The sequence below is a fragment of the Talpa europaea genome (genome assembly GCF_964194135.1).
Source record: "Talpa europaea genome assembly, chromosome: 2".
Classification (NCBI taxonomy): Eukaryota; Metazoa; Chordata; class Mammalia; order Eulipotyphla; family Talpidae; genus Talpa; species Talpa europaea.
In genome coordinates this window covers 36,668,045-36,689,486 of record NC_140068.1, presented here as the reverse complement: position 1 = coordinate 36,689,486, position 21,442 = coordinate 36,668,045, and the positions used below count along the sequence as shown (strand labels likewise).

At 39.0% G+C, this 21,442-nt stretch overlaps 1 protein-coding gene across 1 annotated transcript; it reads right to left on the bottom strand.

Moving 5' to 3' along the window:
- Nucleotides 1–7,127: 7,127 nt before the first annotated feature.
- On the bottom strand, nucleotides 7,128–14,577 carry FAM162B (family with sequence similarity 162 member B; the record flags this gene model as incomplete). The annotated part of the gene is made up of 4 exons (XM_084228302.1): nucleotides 7,128–7,223; nucleotides 10,794–10,902; nucleotides 14,150–14,258; nucleotides 14,406–14,577. The coding sequence occupies 4 exons, from the start codon at nucleotides 14,575–14,577 to the stop codon at nucleotides 7,128–7,130; spliced, it is 486 nt and encodes a 161-aa protein (XP_084084428.1).
- Between the last annotated feature and the right edge of the window lie 6,865 nt (nucleotides 14,578–21,442).

The following is a 21,442-nucleotide window of genomic DNA, read 5'->3' as shown; positions in this document are numbered from 1 at the left end:
CTGTTTTAAGACGGAACCTAAATCATTTTTGATAAGATTCATAGTCTATTCTGTAAAGAAAGATTTCATTTATGATAGCATTTATAATGTTTCTGCTGGAAATCAGGGGCATGTTACAAGAAGGAAAAAAGTATATAGGAGTACTTTTAAATAGTATGACACTTTGTAAATTAAATATCATGAAATGAAGCTTTTGGCAAGACACTTAAAACCTCTAACTATAACATAAAGATTTAAATAGTGTCTGTAATGCTGACTGCATCTGCCAAACCTTTTTTATATTGTTAAGTAGAGGATTGTATCTGTGTCCCTTTTATTGTAGTGGGCGTTATGAAGATTAGTATAAGAAGTTTTTCTTTTGCATTTTGTGTATTCAAAAGAACAGGGTAATTATATGAAAGATCACCAAATTGATGATGACTTTATCAGATAAACTGTTTCTTGTGGTGCAAATGGTTCTAAGTATCAGGTGACAGGGTATATTCTATTCTTTCTAATCAGTTGAACTTGACAATGCAGCATAATTCATAAACTAACCAGCTGTGCCTGCTTTTTTTCCTTGAGGACCCTATGGTCATATTAATAGATCTCTAAGTCAAGTCTTTCAAGCAAAATAGTTCTTATGGGAGATAAACTAGATGTGTGTGTCTGTGTCTCTCTGTATGCAGACACACAAAATGGAGTGACCTTTGAGGGGAGGATTTTTAAATTTTTGCCAGTGAAGCAAAGTATGAAGTATGTTATCTCTCTTATATCTTAAACATTTAAATCTTAAACACTTAAACGTTTATGTTTTAAACATTTAAATAAGATAGCATTTTTAATTTGTTGCATAACTAATTTGATTAGAGCTGAAGGCAAGGGGGCACACTTTCATAGTTGGGACCACCTACTGGCCTGGGGATATGTTTATTGACCAAGAATATCACGTACTTCTTTCTTACATATTTTTTTAAAGATGACTACTCTTTTCAAATACCCCATTTAAAGGACTCCAGCATGGATCTTCATTAATCTTCACTGAAAAACAGATTGTTATAACTCTTTTTCTTAAGGTATATTTAAATCTGAGAGAAACTGTGCCAAAAATATTTAAGATACGTTTTAAAGGGGAATGCATGCAATATTAATGCAAAAAATCAAGACATTACTTGAAAGAGTTCTTTTTATTTAATTTGGTGTTCTGTTTTGTGTAATTTGAATTTTGAATTTTTACTAACTTTGAATTTTTACTAATCTATGCAATTATACTTACTTGTTTTATATTTTTAAGTACTTGACTCACTGGCTTAGTTTTTGTTTTTTTTTTTAACTCTATGATGTATTTTGAGAGATTGTTTTTATGACATATTTTTTAGTGTCATTTTGTTAACTTATTGGTAGCACCGGAACAAGAAAGCACATTAAAAAAAAAAAAGTAGTAAAATCTGCTGGCACAGAAATAACATATCATTTGGTAACTGAAACCTGTTTCCATTTAAAGGTTGATTTGTTAGATTAGGGGCTAAAAGAAACATTACCTTTGCCTTCGTATTTTTTCTTCTTTTACGAAGGAGCATTATGGCAAAAATATTATTAAGTCTTAATGGATATTTGCTGCTGTTCTCAATTCAGCAATCATCTGACTACTTAATTGTGAAACTGTGAAATCAAAATAACTGTTAACCTTTATTCAATTTAGTTCATAGCGTTACTGTTTTATGAAATGTGACTTGCTAGGAGCTGTATGATAGGCTCTAAAAGGATAATGTGTCTTTAAATTCTGATTGAGGAGTGGGATAAGGGAAGGATATTCTTGCTTAATTAAACCACCGTTTGAGCAGTATGCAATATTATGAAATGTTACAGTATTATATTAAAAATAATAAAATACTGTTTTACAATTGCATTTATAAATGTGTCTTTTGTTGTCACTTGTGATTAATGGTTTTCCTAATAGAGTAAAAAAAGGTGCCTTCATTGATTAAAATTTCATCTAATTTCTAAAGCCAAAAAAATTTTTGTAGCATATCTGATAAAGGAGTATATTGCTTTTATTTTAAAACTTACATTTTTTTTTAAGATTTATTTATTTATTTATACAAGCACTGGGTACAGTCAGAAGCACGGGAGGGTGAGAGAATTCACCAGAGCCAGAGGGGAGAGCAGAGCAGGCAGACTGATGAAGTACACTGCTGAGGGGAGCAGCGGGCGGCAGGAGAGGTCTGTGCGCCATGTGGGACCCTCGCCCAGCGGCTGGGGATGGAAACCTGCTGGGGATCGAACCGGCGCTGCAGAGGCTGAGGGCAGCTTCGCAACCCAGCACTCAACTGCTGCGTCACCGGGGAGGCCCTTAAAACTTACATTTTCTGCTGTCATGGGAACATGTTTAATTATCTTTGTATCTCAAGCTTTGGCAATTAGTGGACATTCACATGTTTTAACTGAGCTTATTTTTTTTCTGAGATTTTAATGCAAAGCACGACATTTTAAGTTTTAAAAATAATAGACATTAGAAATGTGAAATACTAATATAAATAGTAAATTGACATATGCTTTTCTCTGGTGTAGTTTTTTTCAACTGACCATATTCTGTACCATATTCCATAGCAAAATATAAAGCTCTTTATTCCTTGTTGTACCTCCATAGAATTCTTTTTTTTTGGATATACCATTATTCAATTATCCCTTATTTATGGACATTAACATTGTTTTCAGTCTTTGCTGCTGTAAACGGTATGGCAATAAATATCACTGTAAATTGCTGGCTCAATGAATAAATAAGCAGTTTTGCTAGATATTATCAAATTTCCTATATAGCTGTCATACTGTCTTTCGGTTTGAAAAGCAGCATTTGAGAGGACCTCCTACTCAAAGCTTTGAAAAAATAGTTATGTTCTTCAGGTTACTTTTTTTTCCTTTTAGCAACTTTATTGTAGTGTAATTTATAAACCATAAAATTCACCCATTGTAGAGTAAGGTAAAAAGTATCAGGCTTTTCTGCCCTCCCGCCATCGGGATAGAGGATGGATCCTTGCGGTCCTGAATGCATGCCTGATGGTGGGCACCTGGAATTGGGTGTGGGCATAGGTAGATGGGATTCACCTGGGCTGAGACTGGGCCGCGTCATGGGGATGCCAGCAGAAGCCGAGAGAGGAGCAGAGAAGCCGAGAAAGAAGCAGGAAGCAGAACAGAAGCCGAGAGAGGGAGAACACCGGAGACCCCAGATAGAATGAGGATTAAGCTGGGGTGCCGGGAGGCCTGCCAGCCTCCCAGCCCCCTAGCGCCCTTGCCTGCTGTGTACCTGGTAATCCCAATAAAAGCCTGCAAAAGCCACTGAGGGGGCCTCCCCGGTGGCGCAGCGGTTGAGCGCTGGCTTGCGAAGCTGCCCGCGGCCTCTGCGGCGCCGGTTCGATCCCCGGCTGCTCCCCGGCCACCGGAGGAGGGTCCCACATGGCGCGCAGACCTCTCCTGCCGCCCGCTGCTCCCCTCAGCAGTGTACTTCGGTCCTTCTGCCTGCTCTGCTCCCCGCTCTGGCTCTGGTAAATTCTCTCACCCTCCCGCGCTTCTGAATGTACCCAGTGCATGTATAAACAAAACAAACAAACAAACAAATAAATAAATAAAAACATGCCTCTATTAAAAAAAAAAAAGCAAAAAAGCCACTGAGGGCTCCAGGACTCCTCCTTTACCGGGTCTGGTCTGCTGGATCATAGAAAACCTGCTCGGTGTCATTCCTGCCCTTACACCCATTTTAAGTACAGTTTGAGTTTTGATAAATTGTGCGTTACTGCAGTCCACTTCTGGAATACTTCCATCACCACAGTAAGTTCTGTTGTGAGCACTGTTTACTAAGTACTTGGTGTATATTTATCAGGGGGTGTAGGTAAACATAAATTCTGGTCATAGATTCTGACCCTAAACACATGTGATAGCAAACTTACTCCTCTGTCTTTACTTGAACTCTAAAGAAGCTAAACAGGTTAACTTCCCTCTCATTCTCTCTCACATTGGTTTTATGTATCAATTTGACTAGGCTCAAGTATTCTTTATACTATCTTCTTTATAAGTAAAGGAGATGTTCTCTGGGTGATCACATCTTATCAGTTGGAAAGCCTGCAGAGCAAAACTGACATTTTCCTGAGGGAGAAAAAACTGCCTTTGGACTATAGCTCTAGATCTTGCTGGAGAATTCTAAGCTTTCTGGCCTGTGCTTCAGATCTCTGACTTTCCAACCCCCAATTGTGTAAACCAATTCCTTTAAATAAGTTACAGATATGTGTAAATATGCAATAAATGTATTTTCATATGTGTAATAAACACATGTTCACCTAGGATATAGCTATAAAAAAATCTTTTCCTCTATATCTATATATACATGGGTATATACACACACGCACATACACACACATATAATCTACTAGTTTTGATTCTCTGGTAGAATCCTGACTGACAGAGGCACCCCCTGCCCCCCAACAACATCCTCCACATACATCAGTGTAAATTTTCTGGGATTCTGGCTTTATGTGGATGATTTCCCAGCCCACCCTGTCCATTTTTAGAAGCCTCATGTTTTTGTCTATTCTCCATACCATCAACCATCTGGGATAGCCAGACAGCCTGATACCCATGGCAGATAGTAGCATCAGGTAGGTTGAGTTAAAGTTTAATTTATTGTCTATAGTAAAGGATCTTCCCTTTTTCCCCAATAGTTCAGCAAAGTATTTCAAAAGATGAGTTTAAAAATATTTTATCCAGAAATTTTAGTTCAATACTGGAAGACTTTTCTGGACATCAATTCTTTTATCTGACCAGAAATAATATTAATGCCACATTCATTCTTAGAAATATTTTCTTTGGTATTTCTCTATACAACTTAAAAAAATCCTAGGAGTTTTCAGCAGGACATAGCAAAATATTTTGAAAAAGGCATACAGAATAATACACTTTTTAGAGAACTGGTTTCCAGATCTAACTTTATATGTACTCTTCTTTTTCCTTTTTTTTTTCCTTTTCTTTTATATATTTTTTACATTATTTTTCATTTTTGCACAATGTATCCATTTTCATCTTGATTATAGTCCCTGTGCAATCCACCCCCCCCATATGTCCTCTTAAAATTAAGACGAGCCAGTTGCCTATGTTCTGTTGGCTCTCCTTTCTCCTCTCCTCATCAACCTTGTACTACTGTAGAGTAAAAAATATCCATTTTTGAATCTTTCTTGTGCTTTGGGCTGTGGGGCAAAAACCTTAGGGTGTCAAAGGGATAATTAGAGCTGGTGATCTGAGCAAGAGTTCCACAAACACAAAGAACAGAGAAATTTGACCCTACCCACTGTACAAAATTCTGAGGTGGCCAATATCATGGTTCATTCAAGGGATGAATTCTTAATGCCTTGTGCTTTATTGATCTTAGCATCAAATTAGAAATGGGATTATCCCAGGAATGTCTATTAACATTTTTATCTTCAAATCACAGATTTTCACAAAAAGTCTAAGTTTGATTTGGCTTATTAGTTTGACAGTAACAACTGACCTTGTCCTTAACATTACAAAGCAGACATTCTCTATAAATGGCATGAACTAATCATGTAGCTTCACGTTCATGGTGGAAAATAAATTTAATATGCAATAAAATGAAAGTTATATCACTGACTTGGGTTTAATGTTTTAATAATCAGAGATGCCAAATGTCCATATGAGGAGGACATGGATCATTATCTTAGGGTTTTAGCAAGTTTGAAAATCATTAAACAGGTTTCTTTAATTTTTTTGTTCAAAAGTATGATTATTTTACTACTTTTTAATCAGAATAGATTTTAAAATCAAGAGTTCTTGGATTTTAAATTTTTCAAATTTGGGGCCTCCCTGGTGGCGCAGTGGTTGAGCACTGGGTTGCGAAGCTGCCCGCAGCCTCTGCAGCGCCAGTTCAATCCCCGGCCACCAGGCAAAGGTCCCACATGGCGCGCAGACCTCTCCTGCCGCCCACTGCTCCCCTCAGCAGTGTACTTCGTCAGTCTGCCTGTTCTGTTCCCCGCTCTGGCTCTGGTGAATTCTCTCACCCTCTGGTGCTTCCGACTGTACCCAGTGCTTATATTAATTTAAAAAAAAAATTCCATTTAAAAAATTTTTATTTCAAATTTGTTTCACCTAGTAGTTAACTATGAAAAGACTAACTTAGAGGAACTATCCAATTACCAGATATAGAATTTTGGTTGAAATTACTTTAGATTTTAAAGAGCTTGTAGGGATTGAGTTCAACCTCACTTAATGGCATGGACAGAGTGCTCATTTTAGCATTATCTGCAGAGCCAAAACTGGACCAAAGTATTAAATCAATCGTGACATACTACAATGCAATAAAAATAAATGAACTCATGCCACAAACAACTGGTGGAAGAAGCTCACAACATAATGTTGAGAATAAGAATCTTCACAGGTATTGTGTGCAATTTCTTTTATATAAAGTAAGAGTTTAAAAATGAGCCAAATTGGTCTATACTAGTAAAAGTCAGAACAATGGTTACATCTGGAGGACAGTGACAGGGTAGAAAAGAGGCCTCGGAGGTGGTAGTAACGGATGTTCTACAGCTTGATCTGGGCAGTATTTCCACAGGTGTATTTACTATGGAAAAATCTATCAAGCTGTATACATTTTTGTGTACTTAGCTGAATGTAAGTTATACTTCAATAAAAGTTTACTTAAGGCCTCCCCGATGGCGCAGAGGTTGAGCGCTGGGTTGTGAAGCTGCCTGCAGCCTTCGCGGCGCAGTTTCGATCCCCGGCTGCTCCCTGGCCACCTGAGGAGGGTCCCACATGGCGCGCAGACCTCTCCTGCCGCCCGCTGCTCCCCTCAGCAGTGTGCTTCGGTCCTTCTGCCTGCTCTGCTCCCCGCTCTGGCCTGGTGAATTCTCTCACCCTCCCGCGCTTCTGACTGTACCCAGTGCATGTATAAACAAAGCAAATAAACAAACAAACAAATAAAAACATGCCTCTATTAAAAAAAAAAAGTTTACTTAAAAATAAAGACTATACTTCTTGTCACCAAAAGAAAACATGGCAAGTATTTTGTTACTCTCTTTCACCAATCTTTTATTGTTGCTGATAGTAGTGATGATATCCTAATGCACACTTGGTCATTTAGAATATTATTTAGCCTTTGCCTGTGCGGCCAGAGCTTCTTCACGCCACTTCGCTTTCTTTGCCAGGTTCCAACTTGTTAAAGATTCATGTCGTTCTGCAGCCTGCAAAAAAAGCAAAACCAAGCACTTACTCTCTAGAAGGAATTTGTATTTTAGATAGACATACTAAAATATTTTAGAGACAGACTCTAAAATAGAAAGGAGAAAAATATTCTTCAAGAAAAATGATTTGGTATAAAAAAATACATAAAATGTTAGACTTCCAGTCAATAGGAACACCGATGTCAGAAATCTGACCTACTCGCCTTGGAACGTGACATGGATTTTCTTTTCATCTTTAAAAGAAAGTAATTTTTGGATACCCCCAAACATGATATGACATGATTGTTGGATAAAATGGAGCAGTTATTTTCAAATGCTTAAGTTCAAAATTACAAAAGGGAAATTCTCAGGTACTGGAAATGGAAGGAAATCAAAAGACATGAATTGGTGGGGAATGAAAAGATTGAAGCCGAGATGGAAGGATGTGGTTTCAGTCAGTGGGCACTGAGGAGAAAAGCTGGCTTCAACAGCCATAGGCTTGGAATTAAATTTACACAAGGAAGCAAAATCGTGTATTTAGATCTTGAGCATAAAGCGGAGCTATCAAAAAGCAGCAGGAGGAATCAGGAAAATATCCTCCTCTGAAATGACTAAAATTCCTCTCACCAGCCTATAAACTGGCAAGGAAATGAGGCATTTATCTGGGGGGCAAATCAACTGCGAAAAGAACATCATAATTTGGAGAAAAGAATTCTAGCTAGATTAATAGATCTGAGGAAATAATCTATAACTCAAAGAAAAAGATACCAAAAAATAGAAAAGTAGACGTCACAGAGAATAGAAATTATGACATGCTGACAGGATAGGTGAGAGCATAGATAAAATAGAAGTTACATTTCAAGTTAAAGCTTAGACTTTTTCAGAAGTGAGGAAATCTATAGTCCTCTGATGATGAGAAAAACAAAATCATTGGCAGAACAAATAAAAATAGATAAGGTATATATAACATTACTTATGCAAAATTAAAAGTGAACTGAACAGAAGAAGGAGCAATAGGAGTGAGACCATTTTGAAGATGTTGCAATAAACTGGACAATAAACAGTTTCTGGTCTCTCAGGCCAGGGTGACATCAGGAGAGTTGATGAGGAGTGACCCAATTGTGGGTCTATTTTAAAGTGGAGCCAACAGGTTTGCTGATGAGTGATGACTCAGGAGCAGCTGGAAGATAGAGCTGACATCAAATAAGATAAGGAAGACTGATAGGGGTGGGGTGGCATTGGGTTGTTCAGGGATGGTGCAGAGTTCAATGTTTACCATGTTAAGTTTGGGATAGCTATTAACATCCCAGGAAACATGTCAAGTTTATAGTTGACCATGTGAATCTGAAGTTCCAGAGAGATTAGCTGAGATAGAAATTGGCCAGTCATTGGAATATAATGTATATAAGGCTATAAAACTTGATAAGATTCTCAAGGGAGTAAATGGAGATTAGAAACTAGGAGAACCAGGGCTAAGCCCTGGTGGTATTCTACTATTGTGAGGTCCATCTCCCCTTCATTCATGGTGTTCCAGCAACACTAGTTAGCCAACACTTTCTCATCTCCAGGCTTTGAACATGATGTCCTTCCTTCCCCGGAGTTTGCCCTAGCAGACTAGTTCTCTCCGATCATTCTCCTGACCACCCAATCTAAAATGGCCCTGTAGAGCTACTCACTCTGTTAGCATCCTTTCCTTTCCTCATTGCACTGAAAATTCCTAATTCTCTTTTCATTTATTGATCAATCTTCATTTTGTTCCACTAGGAAATAAGCTACAAATCTATCATTTTTCTTTTTGCCACAGAATTTCATAGCAAAAAGCATAATACCTGGCAAGTGGCAGGGATATTTAGTTGTGGTGTGCCTGCTCTCACATTTTGAAAAAATAAATGGTGTAATATAACTGGAACACATTATCAGTTGCTCTTTTAGCCAGTTATTTGTGTCTGCTTCACACAGGAAAAAGTGTTGGCTATTGACGATACATTCACAAAATAATTACATTTGAAATATGGGATTTTTATCCACAAGAAAAAACTTTCATGTCAAATCACATCTTTCAAAAATCAAATAATGACATTCAGTAGCACACTAATATGCCACTAGATAAATTGAGTATAACTGGCCTTTCTGTTAAATTTAGGAATTTGTGGAGGAGGAGGGAGAGGGATCGGAGGGAGGGAGGAGCATAGGGGACTGAGGTGAAGGTGCACGGGTGCATTGGTGAAGGAAACTCTATGGGGACTATACCTGAGGGGGTGGGGGGAAGCAAATATTGTTTAAAAATGAACAATGATGTAAAAAAATAAAAAAAAGTTAAAAAAATAAATTTAGGGATTTGTGATTGTCAGCGTGGGAAACATTATTTTAAGGTGATTTTATAAATAAAACGTTAGAGGGCTATAAGTAAACCACTATTTAATTAATAGTTTTTTTTTGTTGTTGTTGTGGAAAAAATACTGTATCAACATTTAAAATATCCTTAAGAACTAGAGAATCACCAGACTGATGAATAATCATTTTACCTAGAGTAGGTTAAAAGTAGGAGATGACCTAGTTTACTTATTTCTATGTTAAATGTTCAGCTTAGTTTGTATATTTAGAATTTCCCATTTGCTGAGGATAATTTCAAAGCATAAGTTATTTGCTAAGGTAATAGAAATGAATGGACTTACATACACACATCAGTACATAGGCCCTAGGCCCTTAGTGAATTATTGGGATCACATCCTCTTAAAAACTTGGAAAGGACAGAATCATTGGGCCAGCCAGAATGGTAACTGGTTTAATATGCTAGAAAGTGAAGATGTATGGACACAACAAGCTATTCTGTGATGTCATTGCCAAAATCAGTTCCAACGCTGGCTGCATTGCTAAAATGCAAAATTGACGAGGAAGTTATAATCGCAATCTAGTGCAGTCATAGAGGTACACTGCTGAACCTGTGTGATGAACCAGAAGAGTTCCAAAATAGAGGGAAGTTGTCAAGAATAGAGAAATTAAAACTTGAGGAGACTAAAGGGATATTTTAGGGATCTTCCAGTTATTGTGGCACTACTGAAAAGGGTAACTTAGGGAGGCAGAAAAAAATTTAGAGTAATCAGCTCTTAATTTCTCTGCAGAGTATTAAACACAAGCCATACACTAATAATGGCAAGGAAAGTGTATAGACAAATTAAACTTTGGTGAGGACTCCCAACTTTTGCATCTTATGATGCTATTTAATAGCTAATTGAGTTCGAATTAAGGAATGATCTAGTCTGCATAACTTTTACACTAACAGTGTAAAACACAAGTGTTTTCCTTTTTGTGCAGATTTTAACCAATTGCTAACCTGTTTGGTTTTGTTTTTTTTTATATTTATAAATGGAAACGAGCATTTGTGCCTCCTGGCTACAAAGTTAATTTGGTGACTCAAAATTCCAGGAACAAATTTGTTTCCAGTGTGATTGGTATATGTGGGTGGCTCCAGGTATCTTGAGACAAAACTATTCTTACATAAAAAGAACAGCAATAATCCTAAAATTGAGAACAACATCCATATTATTTCTAAAAATCATAAGTCTTTCTTTATTTTAAAGAGGTACTCACCCTTTTGGCTGATGCTATCACCAAAAAGCAGGCAATAATTGTGAGTCCAATCATTATGTAACAAGCTTTCACTCGAGCTTTGTTCCTTGCAGCATCTATCATTTCTGGCCTAAACCAATAGAATTGTTAATAGTATTAAATTAATATGATTTCCTGACTATTATAACAGACAACTATTTGTTATGTAAATATGAGTTTCCTGAATGCAAACTGCAAATGTGAAAAACTTCTAAATGCTAACCATTACTAATTTCAAAATAACAGGTATTGATTCACGTCTTAACTAATGTCAGCCACTATGAAACCACAGTATAGTATGTTTAGTTTCTAATTGTTCAAAATATAACTATTAGAAATTTTGGTTGTACTCTCCATCCTGTCCCCTCCCCCTGCCCCACTAATCAGGGTAAAGGTAAGAAAGAAAGCGCATTATGTCTATGACTTGTCTTCATTTGGCCTCTGTGTTACTAAGTAGGCTTTGTTTACAACTGTGAACAGGTTACTTTTTCAAAATTCATTCTCATCATTTTATTCCCCACTGATTTCCCAATTTCTTTTGCTCCCCTCCCATCCTAACCCTATTAAAGAGTCCATTATATGTTTTCCGAGGGTGTCTGTAATTATATAATAAACATTTTGTGAGAATGAATGTTAGGGAAAAGGTATTTGCTTCATGGCTTTTGCATGACGTTTTCCCAAAATGTGATCAAAATCACATTAATTGGTCAAAAAAGAGACAAAGACACCTTTATATTCTTATTATTATTCTGAATTTTTAGAGGTTTATTTGACTATTGGGTAGTCTAATTTATTAAAAAAAATTCTATTCACATTTCCTAGATTTCAGCAAACTATTACCAAGGACTATTACAAAAGTAATCATGCCTGTGGGCCTTTTATATCAAAATAAACCTTAACAATATGCAAAAATATGAAGTGGCAGTTTATAAACACTGATCCCTTGAAACACAAGAAACTGATCCCTTGATTCTTGAGAACATATTCAGCAGTATTCCTTCTTATCTGTCAAGTCCAAATGGAACATAATTATATTTTAAAAAACCTTCAGGGAAACAGATCACCATTTCTCTTAAAAGAACTTTTTAACTTTTCCACTAGCTTAAAGAACATAAAAACCCAATTATCTAGCCTGTTTTCTTTATATTTGAAGCCGATTAGTGGTAAGTTTTAAGATATTACTTGCAAACAGATGAATATGGAGACATTATTAGATTATATTTGTTGTTGATTTTTGTTCTAAATGGAACCTGAAAGAGCTGATTTTTTTTTTAAGCCATCCATCTGGTTTTGATCTGTTATACCAAATTAGTTTAGCGCGGAAAAAAAGAACAGTTATTAAATATCATTAGTGCATGGTACAAAAATTATAGGTGATTTATTAATTATATATCCATTAAGAGAACAAAAAGTGAAAGCTGTTTACATTGTAAGTCTATTACTTTGCTCAAAAGAAAAATCTCCCGATTATCAGTGCTTTAAAAAAATTACATAAATGAAATGAAAACTATTTAAATACTTTCATGTCTCCAACCTAAAACTACAATACTTTTCCTGACATCTTGTTAAAAGTTTAATTTTCCTGTTTTTAATATCTCTTTTGACAGTGATCCTAGGGAAATAAAATTATTTTTGTAAAATAGGTCACTTCACATATTCAGCTATATTAATGCAATATTAGCCATAGTATCTCTTGCTTGACAAACATTAATTCATATTATACTGGTTTCTGCATTCTCATTTTTTCCCTTATAACACTAGCATCAAATCCACAAAAACTGATGATGGAATTTTATTTTTATTGTTGTTTATGCATTCTTTATTTCTTCATTTCACATTGAAAGTACAAAATCCTCCGATATCAATTCCAATTTGACAGCCAGAGCTTGTGATGATAAAGACTTTTCTGGGGCTGTTTTGTGCTTCAGGATTAGTCTGTACTTTGCAGTCTAGATCTCAAAGAAAACAGAATTTGTTTTATCATACCAAAAAATGTCTCTGGTTGAATAAATCCTGTAAAAAGATTTCAAATTCCATGCCCGTTTCTCATTAAATAACTTGATCCAAGAAAAGAATAAAAATGGTTGATGAATAAAAATGTTCACTACTGAGTGAACATTTCCCACGTATTTTTTCCCCATTTATTGGAGGTGCTTTTGGTAACTGGTAAACCAATAAACAATAAGCTGTAAGCATTATGCACAGAAAAAGATGTAGGGCCATGTCCATTATCTAGCCCAACAGGCACTGATTACATTCTACAAGCATACAGAACATCTCAAGTCATATTTGACTTCATAGTTCGTTTCCCCTACCCCCTCTTTTTAACAGATCAGTTTTAAAAAATATTAGATAGATTTGATTCATAATCTCCCCCCCTTTCCCGCGGCAACTCCCTGCCCCCGTCCTAGTAAAAGTGCTGGGGAGGGTTTTGGGCTTGGCATGACTGGAACTGTAGGCAAATGACTTTTCATAGGTGACGTGTACTTTTTTCCTACAAGTTACATTTACCCCGAAAATCGGTAGCTTGAGTACTATCACTTAGCAAACCTCTATATTGGGCTTGGGATGATGTCCAGAGGCCCACATCCAGGCCCAAACCCAGTGCTCAGAGGGCAGCAAAACCTTGTCCACCAGGCGTCTCCCTCATCTCCCATGAGGCGATGATCACTGACCCCTGCCTTGGGTGGCGCAGAGCGCCCCCTCGCACTCTGCCCCTGAAATCAGCTGGGGGCGCACTCCAGTACCGTGCCCTGCGATGGGGCATATGGGCGAGGGTGAAAGTGTCACTAAACTGTGTTTTGACCCAGCTTCAACAATCTCCCCCGGAAAGGTTAGCTACCAACGTCTGGTGAAGGAACTTGACTATCAACTGCATTAGTGGGGCACAGATAAGTAAATTCCTGAGGAGGCCTCTATGGTGGTGCAAGGGGTTAAGCACCACGCTATAAAGCAATCCGCAGCCTCTGCAAGCACGAGTCCGATCCCCAGCCGGCCAGGGAGCAACCCACATGGCGCAGCAGACCTCTCCTGACTCGCCGGCTGCTCCCCTCAGCAGTGTAGTTCAGTCAGTCTGCCTGTTCTGTTTCCCACTCTGTCTCTGGTGAATCTTCTCACCCTCCTGCACATCTGGCCTATACCCCGGTTCTTGTATGCATGAATAAATAAATCTTTTTTTTTTTTTAAAGTAAATTCCTGAGAGTTAGCTTGAGGCTTTGTGGCCACCCGCGCACCAGGGCTCACGCAGCTCGGGAAGGGACTGGACCCCACAGCCCTCCAGGCCCGGCCCCACCCTCCCGGGCGCTTGAAACCCAGGCGAGGGCTCGCGTCGCACTTACGGGACCCGCGGCGGGATCTCCTCCATCGCTTTGAAACGCCCGGTCCACAGCAGAATTTTCTTGTCGAATTGCGAAGGTTTGTGCTCGGCGGGGACCCTGTGAACCTTCCCTGCTGGGCGACAGGAAGGATGGGGGAACGGACACATCGAGGGCACAGCGGGTCAAGGCAAGCTTTCGCCTTCCGAACCCCGGCCGGGTTCCACGCCAGCCCTTCCGCAGACCCCTCCCCTCCCGGCCAGTCCCAGCCCAGGCTCACCCTGACCTTGGGGCCCAAAGCCGTTGGGGGCCCCGCCGCTGGAGTAGCAGGGTAGACCCCGGGAACAGAAAGACTCGAGGGGTCGCCGCAGGGCTTCTCGAGGCGCGCATGGGGCGCAACGGACTATGTGTCCCAACCGGAGGCGAACGAGGTTCCCCACGGGCACCAGCATGCTGCGCCCCGTTTTCGTGCCCGCAGCCTCAGGCACAACAGAACGTGAGCTCCCCCACCCCGGGTCCAGCCTGGCCCGCCGCGCTCCAGGGGGAGCTCCGAATGCGCAGCTGGAGACCCGACGCGCGCACTCTCGGCTCCGGGTGCCCGCCCCCCGGGCGCCCCACCAGGACCTCGTGACTCTGGGGGCCAGCTCCTTCGCCGGCAAGCTGCTTCCTCTGCTAGAAAAGTCCCGCGCAGGGACTCACCCCCTTCTGAGACAGCTCCCTGCTTCGTGTTGTAAATGAATATATACATATAAATATATATATATATTAAGTAGAAATATATTTCCTTAAGGCTGTCACATTTTGGGTCCACTGTTTGGTGGATATAAATCTAAACTCCCCTCCAGAAAGCACCAATAGTCTGTCAAGTGCAAGAAACTTCAAATATTTAACCAAGTAAGTGTTTTAAAGGCATGCAACAAACTCCCGATTTTCCCAGGTGGGAAGTGTTTTAAAGTTAGCTTCTCACTCGCCTTCCTCTCCTATACTTTTCCTCTTTTCTAGGCAAACATCCTCAGTTGTTAATGGTTGTTTCTCTCCGCCTCTTCATTTCACAGTAAGGCCAAAAGCTCTTAAGCTCCCTTCAAAATGAGTCTTCCATCTTTCACCACCTTGTCTTTGCAAAAGGGGAGGGGAGCACAGAATCTACTGTTTTCTAGCATCTAAATGGGAACGGGGACCCTTAGTGGAGAGAAAAGGCTTGTAGGAAAGCTGTCTGCTCTGAAGGCATATACTAATGCTACTAACTCTTACTGCAGCGTCAACAACCCCTGCCAGGTGAATGTTCTGTGCAGGACCCAACACCAGACCCAGCTCACTCTCCTGTGCTTTTGTCTCTAAGGTTCGTCCATACTCAGACACTGCATTAATTACACCTTTGGTTGGATTTCCAGATTTTTTTTTCTCCCTAATTAGACTGTCAGGTTCAGCAAGGCAAAGAACTCTGTAACTCCAACTGTGTTTCATGTAACAGGTTCAACAAAAAGGAACAGTTTAAAACTCTGCAGAGATACGCATTTGCAGGAGTAATTGTGGGAAGAACATGGGCTTTGCCTTTATCCCAAGATGTAAATCTACAATTTGTGACTTAAGAGTTGAACATCCATGGTCAAGTGATCTCATCAGTCTTGATCTCATTTGTAACACAAGAATTTCTATCTTTCAAGTTCATTCATGCAATAACTGCAAAAACCCTACTATATGACAGTCACTTCTCAGAGCTGGTAAAGAGCAGTAAACAATGTCCAGTAGGGATTTGTACAGCAGAGAAATAAAGTAGAACTGAAAGAAAGGAAGTAGGGGTAGAGTGGAAACTATTTGGAAGAGATGGTTAAAGATAACCCTCTAAATGTGTCTGGACCATTGTTAAACTTCAAAAAATGTTATGGTTTCTTCCCTTTTTTTGTTTATTCCCAAAACACAATGGCATTTTAATTTATGAGAAATCTAAAGAGAATTGCAGGAGCCTCTGAGCTCTTATGTCTTATCACCACTAAATTCTCTGTGCCTTAGTTGAAAAATTTACATGTAGATAGTTAATAAGTACGTGCTAAATAACTGAATGGATGAATGAAAATCTCATTAAGGGAATATATTCTTTCTGGGCTAGTTTAAGAAAGGACTAAAATGCTTGAGAACGTGTGCGCAATGAACTGAAAGAATTCCTGCCTGGCAAAATATGGTGGCCAAAAAAATATCTGATGATTTTTGGGCATTTGGGCTGTTTCCAAACCCAAATGCCCAAAAATAGATGACTGGATCAAGAAGATGTGGTACATATACCCCATGGAATGTTACTCAGCATTCAAAAAAGATAAACACATGCAATTTGCAGCAACATGGATGGCGCTGGAAGGGATCATGCTCAGCAAAATAAGCCAGAAAGAAAAAGAAAAATACCGGATGGTCTCACTCATAGCAGGAATCTAGAAAACCTAAATAAGGGACCAGGAAAAAGAATAACTATAAGAAAGAAAAAATCAAAATCAACAAACAACTATGAACCAGAGACACACTATGGGGGGTGGGGGAGGCGGGGAAAGGAGGAATTGGGGTCAAAATAAAGGGGTTGCAATTGTATGGGAAATATAAAAATAAAATTATAAAAAGAGAAATATCTGATGATTACAGGACTATGCTACTTGAAAATTATTCCATTATTCAAATGCGTAATTAAAAAAATTTTTTTTAGTTTTATTTGTGTTACTATCAGTAGAACTAGAGAAGCATCTTTCTGAATCAATCAATAAGAGTTCACCGAGGAATATTAAGCTAGTTAAGTAAATTTATTTCCCTGGAGAGAACCAAATGTCAAGCATCTACACATGATTTTCTATCTCAAGCTTCTTGAGACAGCAGAAGGACAGGGCAAGAGAAAAAGGGCTCATGTCATGAGAGAAAGAACAATTTGCATTCTCTCTCTATTCCTGGTGGGATTAAAACATCACTCTTTGGCAGTGGCCTGCCATTAAAAAAAATTACAGCTGCCTGGGAAATGTTTTCTTTAGCTCCAGAATAAGGACAAATTAAAAACTTGAACCAACTTCTAATAGAAGAAAAAGCTAATTGTATTCATTTTTAAAAAGCCAGGACAGAACGTGTATTTATTCAAAAAATATTGGCATGTCTCCTATGTGCTGGGCTGTGTTCTAGGCTTTGAGGTTATATTAGGTAAAACACAGAATACTCTGCCCCTCACAGAATTTATTATTAATCCACAGTGGTTTCAGTTTACCCATTCTATAGTATATTATTTTTTAATCCAATAATCCATCCAATTTTTTATGCTATTTTCAGTTTTGTTCCTTCAAGATTTGGTCTTAATTAGTATGGTTTATATTTCCATTTACTACAGTTAACTTGCTGCTTAAGATATACTGTTATAACTAGGAAAAAAGTTTTAAGTAAAGCTATTTTGTAGACTAATTGGAAAGTGTGGGTAATTTTTTTATTACTGATTTACTGAGTGCTGGGCAATAAGCTAAGGCAGGAGATATGAAGATCACTGCAGGGCTGTCTTGGAGAGGCCCCCAATCTGACTGGGATGGTACCCCCATCAGGAAATGCCTTGCTCCAAGGACGGGCTTGGAAGGGACTTTAAATAACTTGTCCTCCAACCCCTTTCAATTTCTCTATAGGGGAAGTGTTGAAGTTTGACAGTTTACCTGTAGACGCAGCTCAGAGAAGTCTTCAGCGCTTCAGGCAAACTTAAGTGGGTGGTCCAGGTCAGGTCCTGATTACCCAGTGGGCACTAAGTGCTTAGGACCCAGCAGAAAAAATGGGCACCAAAATATGAAAAACGTTTTGAAATAATATTGACATTTAGACCTTAAAAAAAAGTCTCACAGCAACATCACAAGTGTTTAAAGCCCTTCCACTTATTTCATAAATACAGATGAATGTTCTATGGAAGGCCAGAATGTTTTCAGCACTTGAGCATACCAAAAATCTTCATTTCATCTGGGTTCTTGTGATAATAACATCAAAACCTGGTTTGTTTATTATTTCTTTCCTTTTCTTTTTTTTTTTTTTTAAAGATTTATTTATTTATGCATATGAGAGCTGGGGTACCGGCCAGAGCTGTGGGGAGTGAGAGGATTCACCAGACAGAGTGGGGAACAGACCAAGGACTGCAAATCCCATGTCATCAGCACCAAATGGAGGACTGCTGGGAACTGAGGGTGGAGTTAAGCAGCCAGACTTAGCATAACCAGAGACACATGAGCCTAGGTTGGTTGGTTTTTTGCCGGCTTTCGGCGTGCTCTTGAGGTCCCAGCTCAGCAGAACTGGTAGGATGCATTCACCAATTTATCTCTCTTCCTCGCTGGGTTATTCCTCTCTTCATTCTCCCTTTTTGTAAATAAACCCTTTATTAACCTTTTTGTGCCTGCTGTTGGGTCTTACTGTTAGATTTTTTTTTTAAAGTGTGGGTGAGGACCCACACTCAGGCCAACCCATTTCACATTGGGGTTACCCTGTAACAGTTTCACATCGTGCTTAGAATAAAACTGAAAGTCTTCCATGTTCTATGGGACCCAACAGGATGTAGCTCTTCTCCCTTTTCAAGTTCATCTCTGACCCTCTCCCTTCTTCCTCATGTTCAGTGACACTGGTCTCCGAGTTTCTCAAACAGATCAAGGTGTCACTCATCTCAAGGCCTTTACATTTGCTTTTCCTCACATATTCTTATGTGTTAAGTCCCAGTGTAGCTACTATCACATCATGGAGGCCTTTTCTGCCAATCCTAGCAAAGTAAACCCACCTGTGTCTGTGTATAGGATCTGTCTCTATCACCAGAATGCAAGCTCCATGACCAAGATCTTCTTGCCTGTCCTGGTCATCAAGGCATGGCCAGGATCTAGCACAATGCCTAGCATATTTATAAGTTCTTAAGTGTGTATTGGATAAAAGCATGAATAGTTGAATGAATGAATGTGTGCAAGAAAAAAATGATAGATACTGCCTAATTTCCACCAAGATTCTCAGAAAAGATGTATACTCTCGATATCCTCCATTCTGCCTTCTCATATTCACATTTCAGCTCTCAGCAAACTGGCTCTTTACCCTGCTCAAAGTAAGATTTCAAAAACCATTAGTGCATTCCCCCATCCATATCAAGTTACTCCTGTTCATTCCCTTTTACATTGCTCTCCTTCACTCTGCTAATCTCTCTCCACCATCTTAGAACGACCTCCAATGTAATTTCCTCATATCTGGTCAATTCTTTCTCTAATCTTTTCTCTTCCCACCCTCCAGAAAGAATTTTCTAGAATATAGATGTAATCATGTAAAATGTTCATGGTGCCAATCACTTACTTAATCCTTTCTAACCCTGCACCCACATGGCTCTCCTCAGACTAAAAAAAAGATCCAGAGAGCAATCATAAGGAGGCAAAGAGGACACTCTGATTTAAATTCTCTGCCATTATGTCCCTAGACATTTAAAATGTCACTAACCTGCAGAAAGGTGGAACATTAAATTGCTCTACTAACAGCGATACATGACAGCTATTTGCTAGTGCTGTGCATAATGGCAGGTGCTTATCACAACATGGCCAAATTCTGTTTGGTTGAGTTGCTTGTTGTCCTGTGGTTCTGAACATTAGCCTGAGAAGTACAGTTAGAAGAAAACAGGTTAAATTAAGTATTCTAGCATTGCTTAAAATCTTTTATCTTGGGCCTACCTGGTGGTGCAGCGGGTTGAGCATAACGCTGTGAAGCTGTCCACAGCCTCTGCAGCAGGGGTTTGATTCCCAGCCAGCCAGGGAGATACCCACATGGCACAGCAGACCTCTCCCGCTGCTCCCCTTAGCAGTGTTTTCAGTCGTCTGCCTGTTCTGCTACCTGCTCTGTCTCTGGTGAATTCTCTCACCCTCCTGCACCTCTGGCCTGTATCTCTGTTCTTGAATAAATAAATAAATCTTTAAAAAAATCTTTTTTATCTTTAATTAAACATAGCTTTTGTTTTTTGCTAGAAATGGCAAATATGAAATGCAAGCACATTTTTGAAATACAGTTTATGCAAACTGTCCCTCAGACATCCAGGTTGATACTGGATAACCTAAAAGACAGGAAGTTCTTGTGGTTAAATATCAGCTGTTTTATTTGTTCATTTTTAAAAGATTTATTTATGCATACAAGAACTGGAATATATGCCAGAGGTGTGGGGGGGCAGTGAGAGGATTTACCAGAGACAGAGTGGGGAACAGAACAGACAGATTGACTGAAATATACTGCTGAGGGGAGCAGTGGGTGAGTCAGGAGGGGTCTGCTGTGCCATGTGGTTTGCTCCCTGGCTGGAATTGAACTCGTGCTGCAGTGGCTGCAGATAGCTTCATAGGTGCATCTTAACCCCTTGAGCCACCAAGGAGGCCCAATTCCTACATTCTTTCATTGTACTAAAGAGTATAGATTAAATATCTGTTCACAGAGCTAGGTACTACTTGATTTCCAAGAGTTGTCTAGTATCAATTAAAAATACTAGCTATACAAAATTGAATTAAAAATACAAACTGCTGTTTTGTTGACTATATACGTAAATGTTATTGAACATCTATGAGTACTTTGACTAAATGCAAACTCTGAAGAAGAATAATCTGACACTGACAGGATGAGGTGACTTGATTCAATAATAAAGTTCTGTTTATATCTTGCAAGAAAGGTAATGGGGAAAGACACGTGCGCATCTAAGTGTAAAATAGTCTTTACTTTTATTACAGCAATTATGTTCTGAGTTTGAAGTGTTTCCTAGCTTCCTCTGGTCATCATTTGAAATCTTGAAAGCTAGTTCATAAAAAAGCTAGATTGTTTTATAAGAGACCTTTAAAGAAGTACTTGATACTTACAGCACTCGCAAGTTATGTGTTTTATTAACAATTGAATTTTAAGGTCAATTTATAAATCCTATAAATTGCTTTTATAAAATGGATTTAGTAATACTATAAATGAAAAATATTCTGCCTTATATAGTGATTAGCTGCAATGAAGACAGGATGACTCCCTATCACAATGTGTGAAATGTATGATTCAAAGGTATGAGGTCACACCCCTTCAGGGTACATCACCCACACACCTACCAAGGCACCCATTGTACTCCACCACAGTCTGTTGGGCACCCTCCAGACCTTGCTCTGCACTTTCCCCTTCCCACTATGTGACCCTCAATTCTAAAGTCAGATCTCTAGGGCTTGTATTGGTTTTGTCTTATCTTATCCGCCCCCAAAAGTCATATTCATAGGTCTCAGGGGCCATGAATATGAGAAGGTGCTATTCAGCATGTGTATAGACTTTTGCAGGTTAAGGAAGTTTCTTCTACCTTAA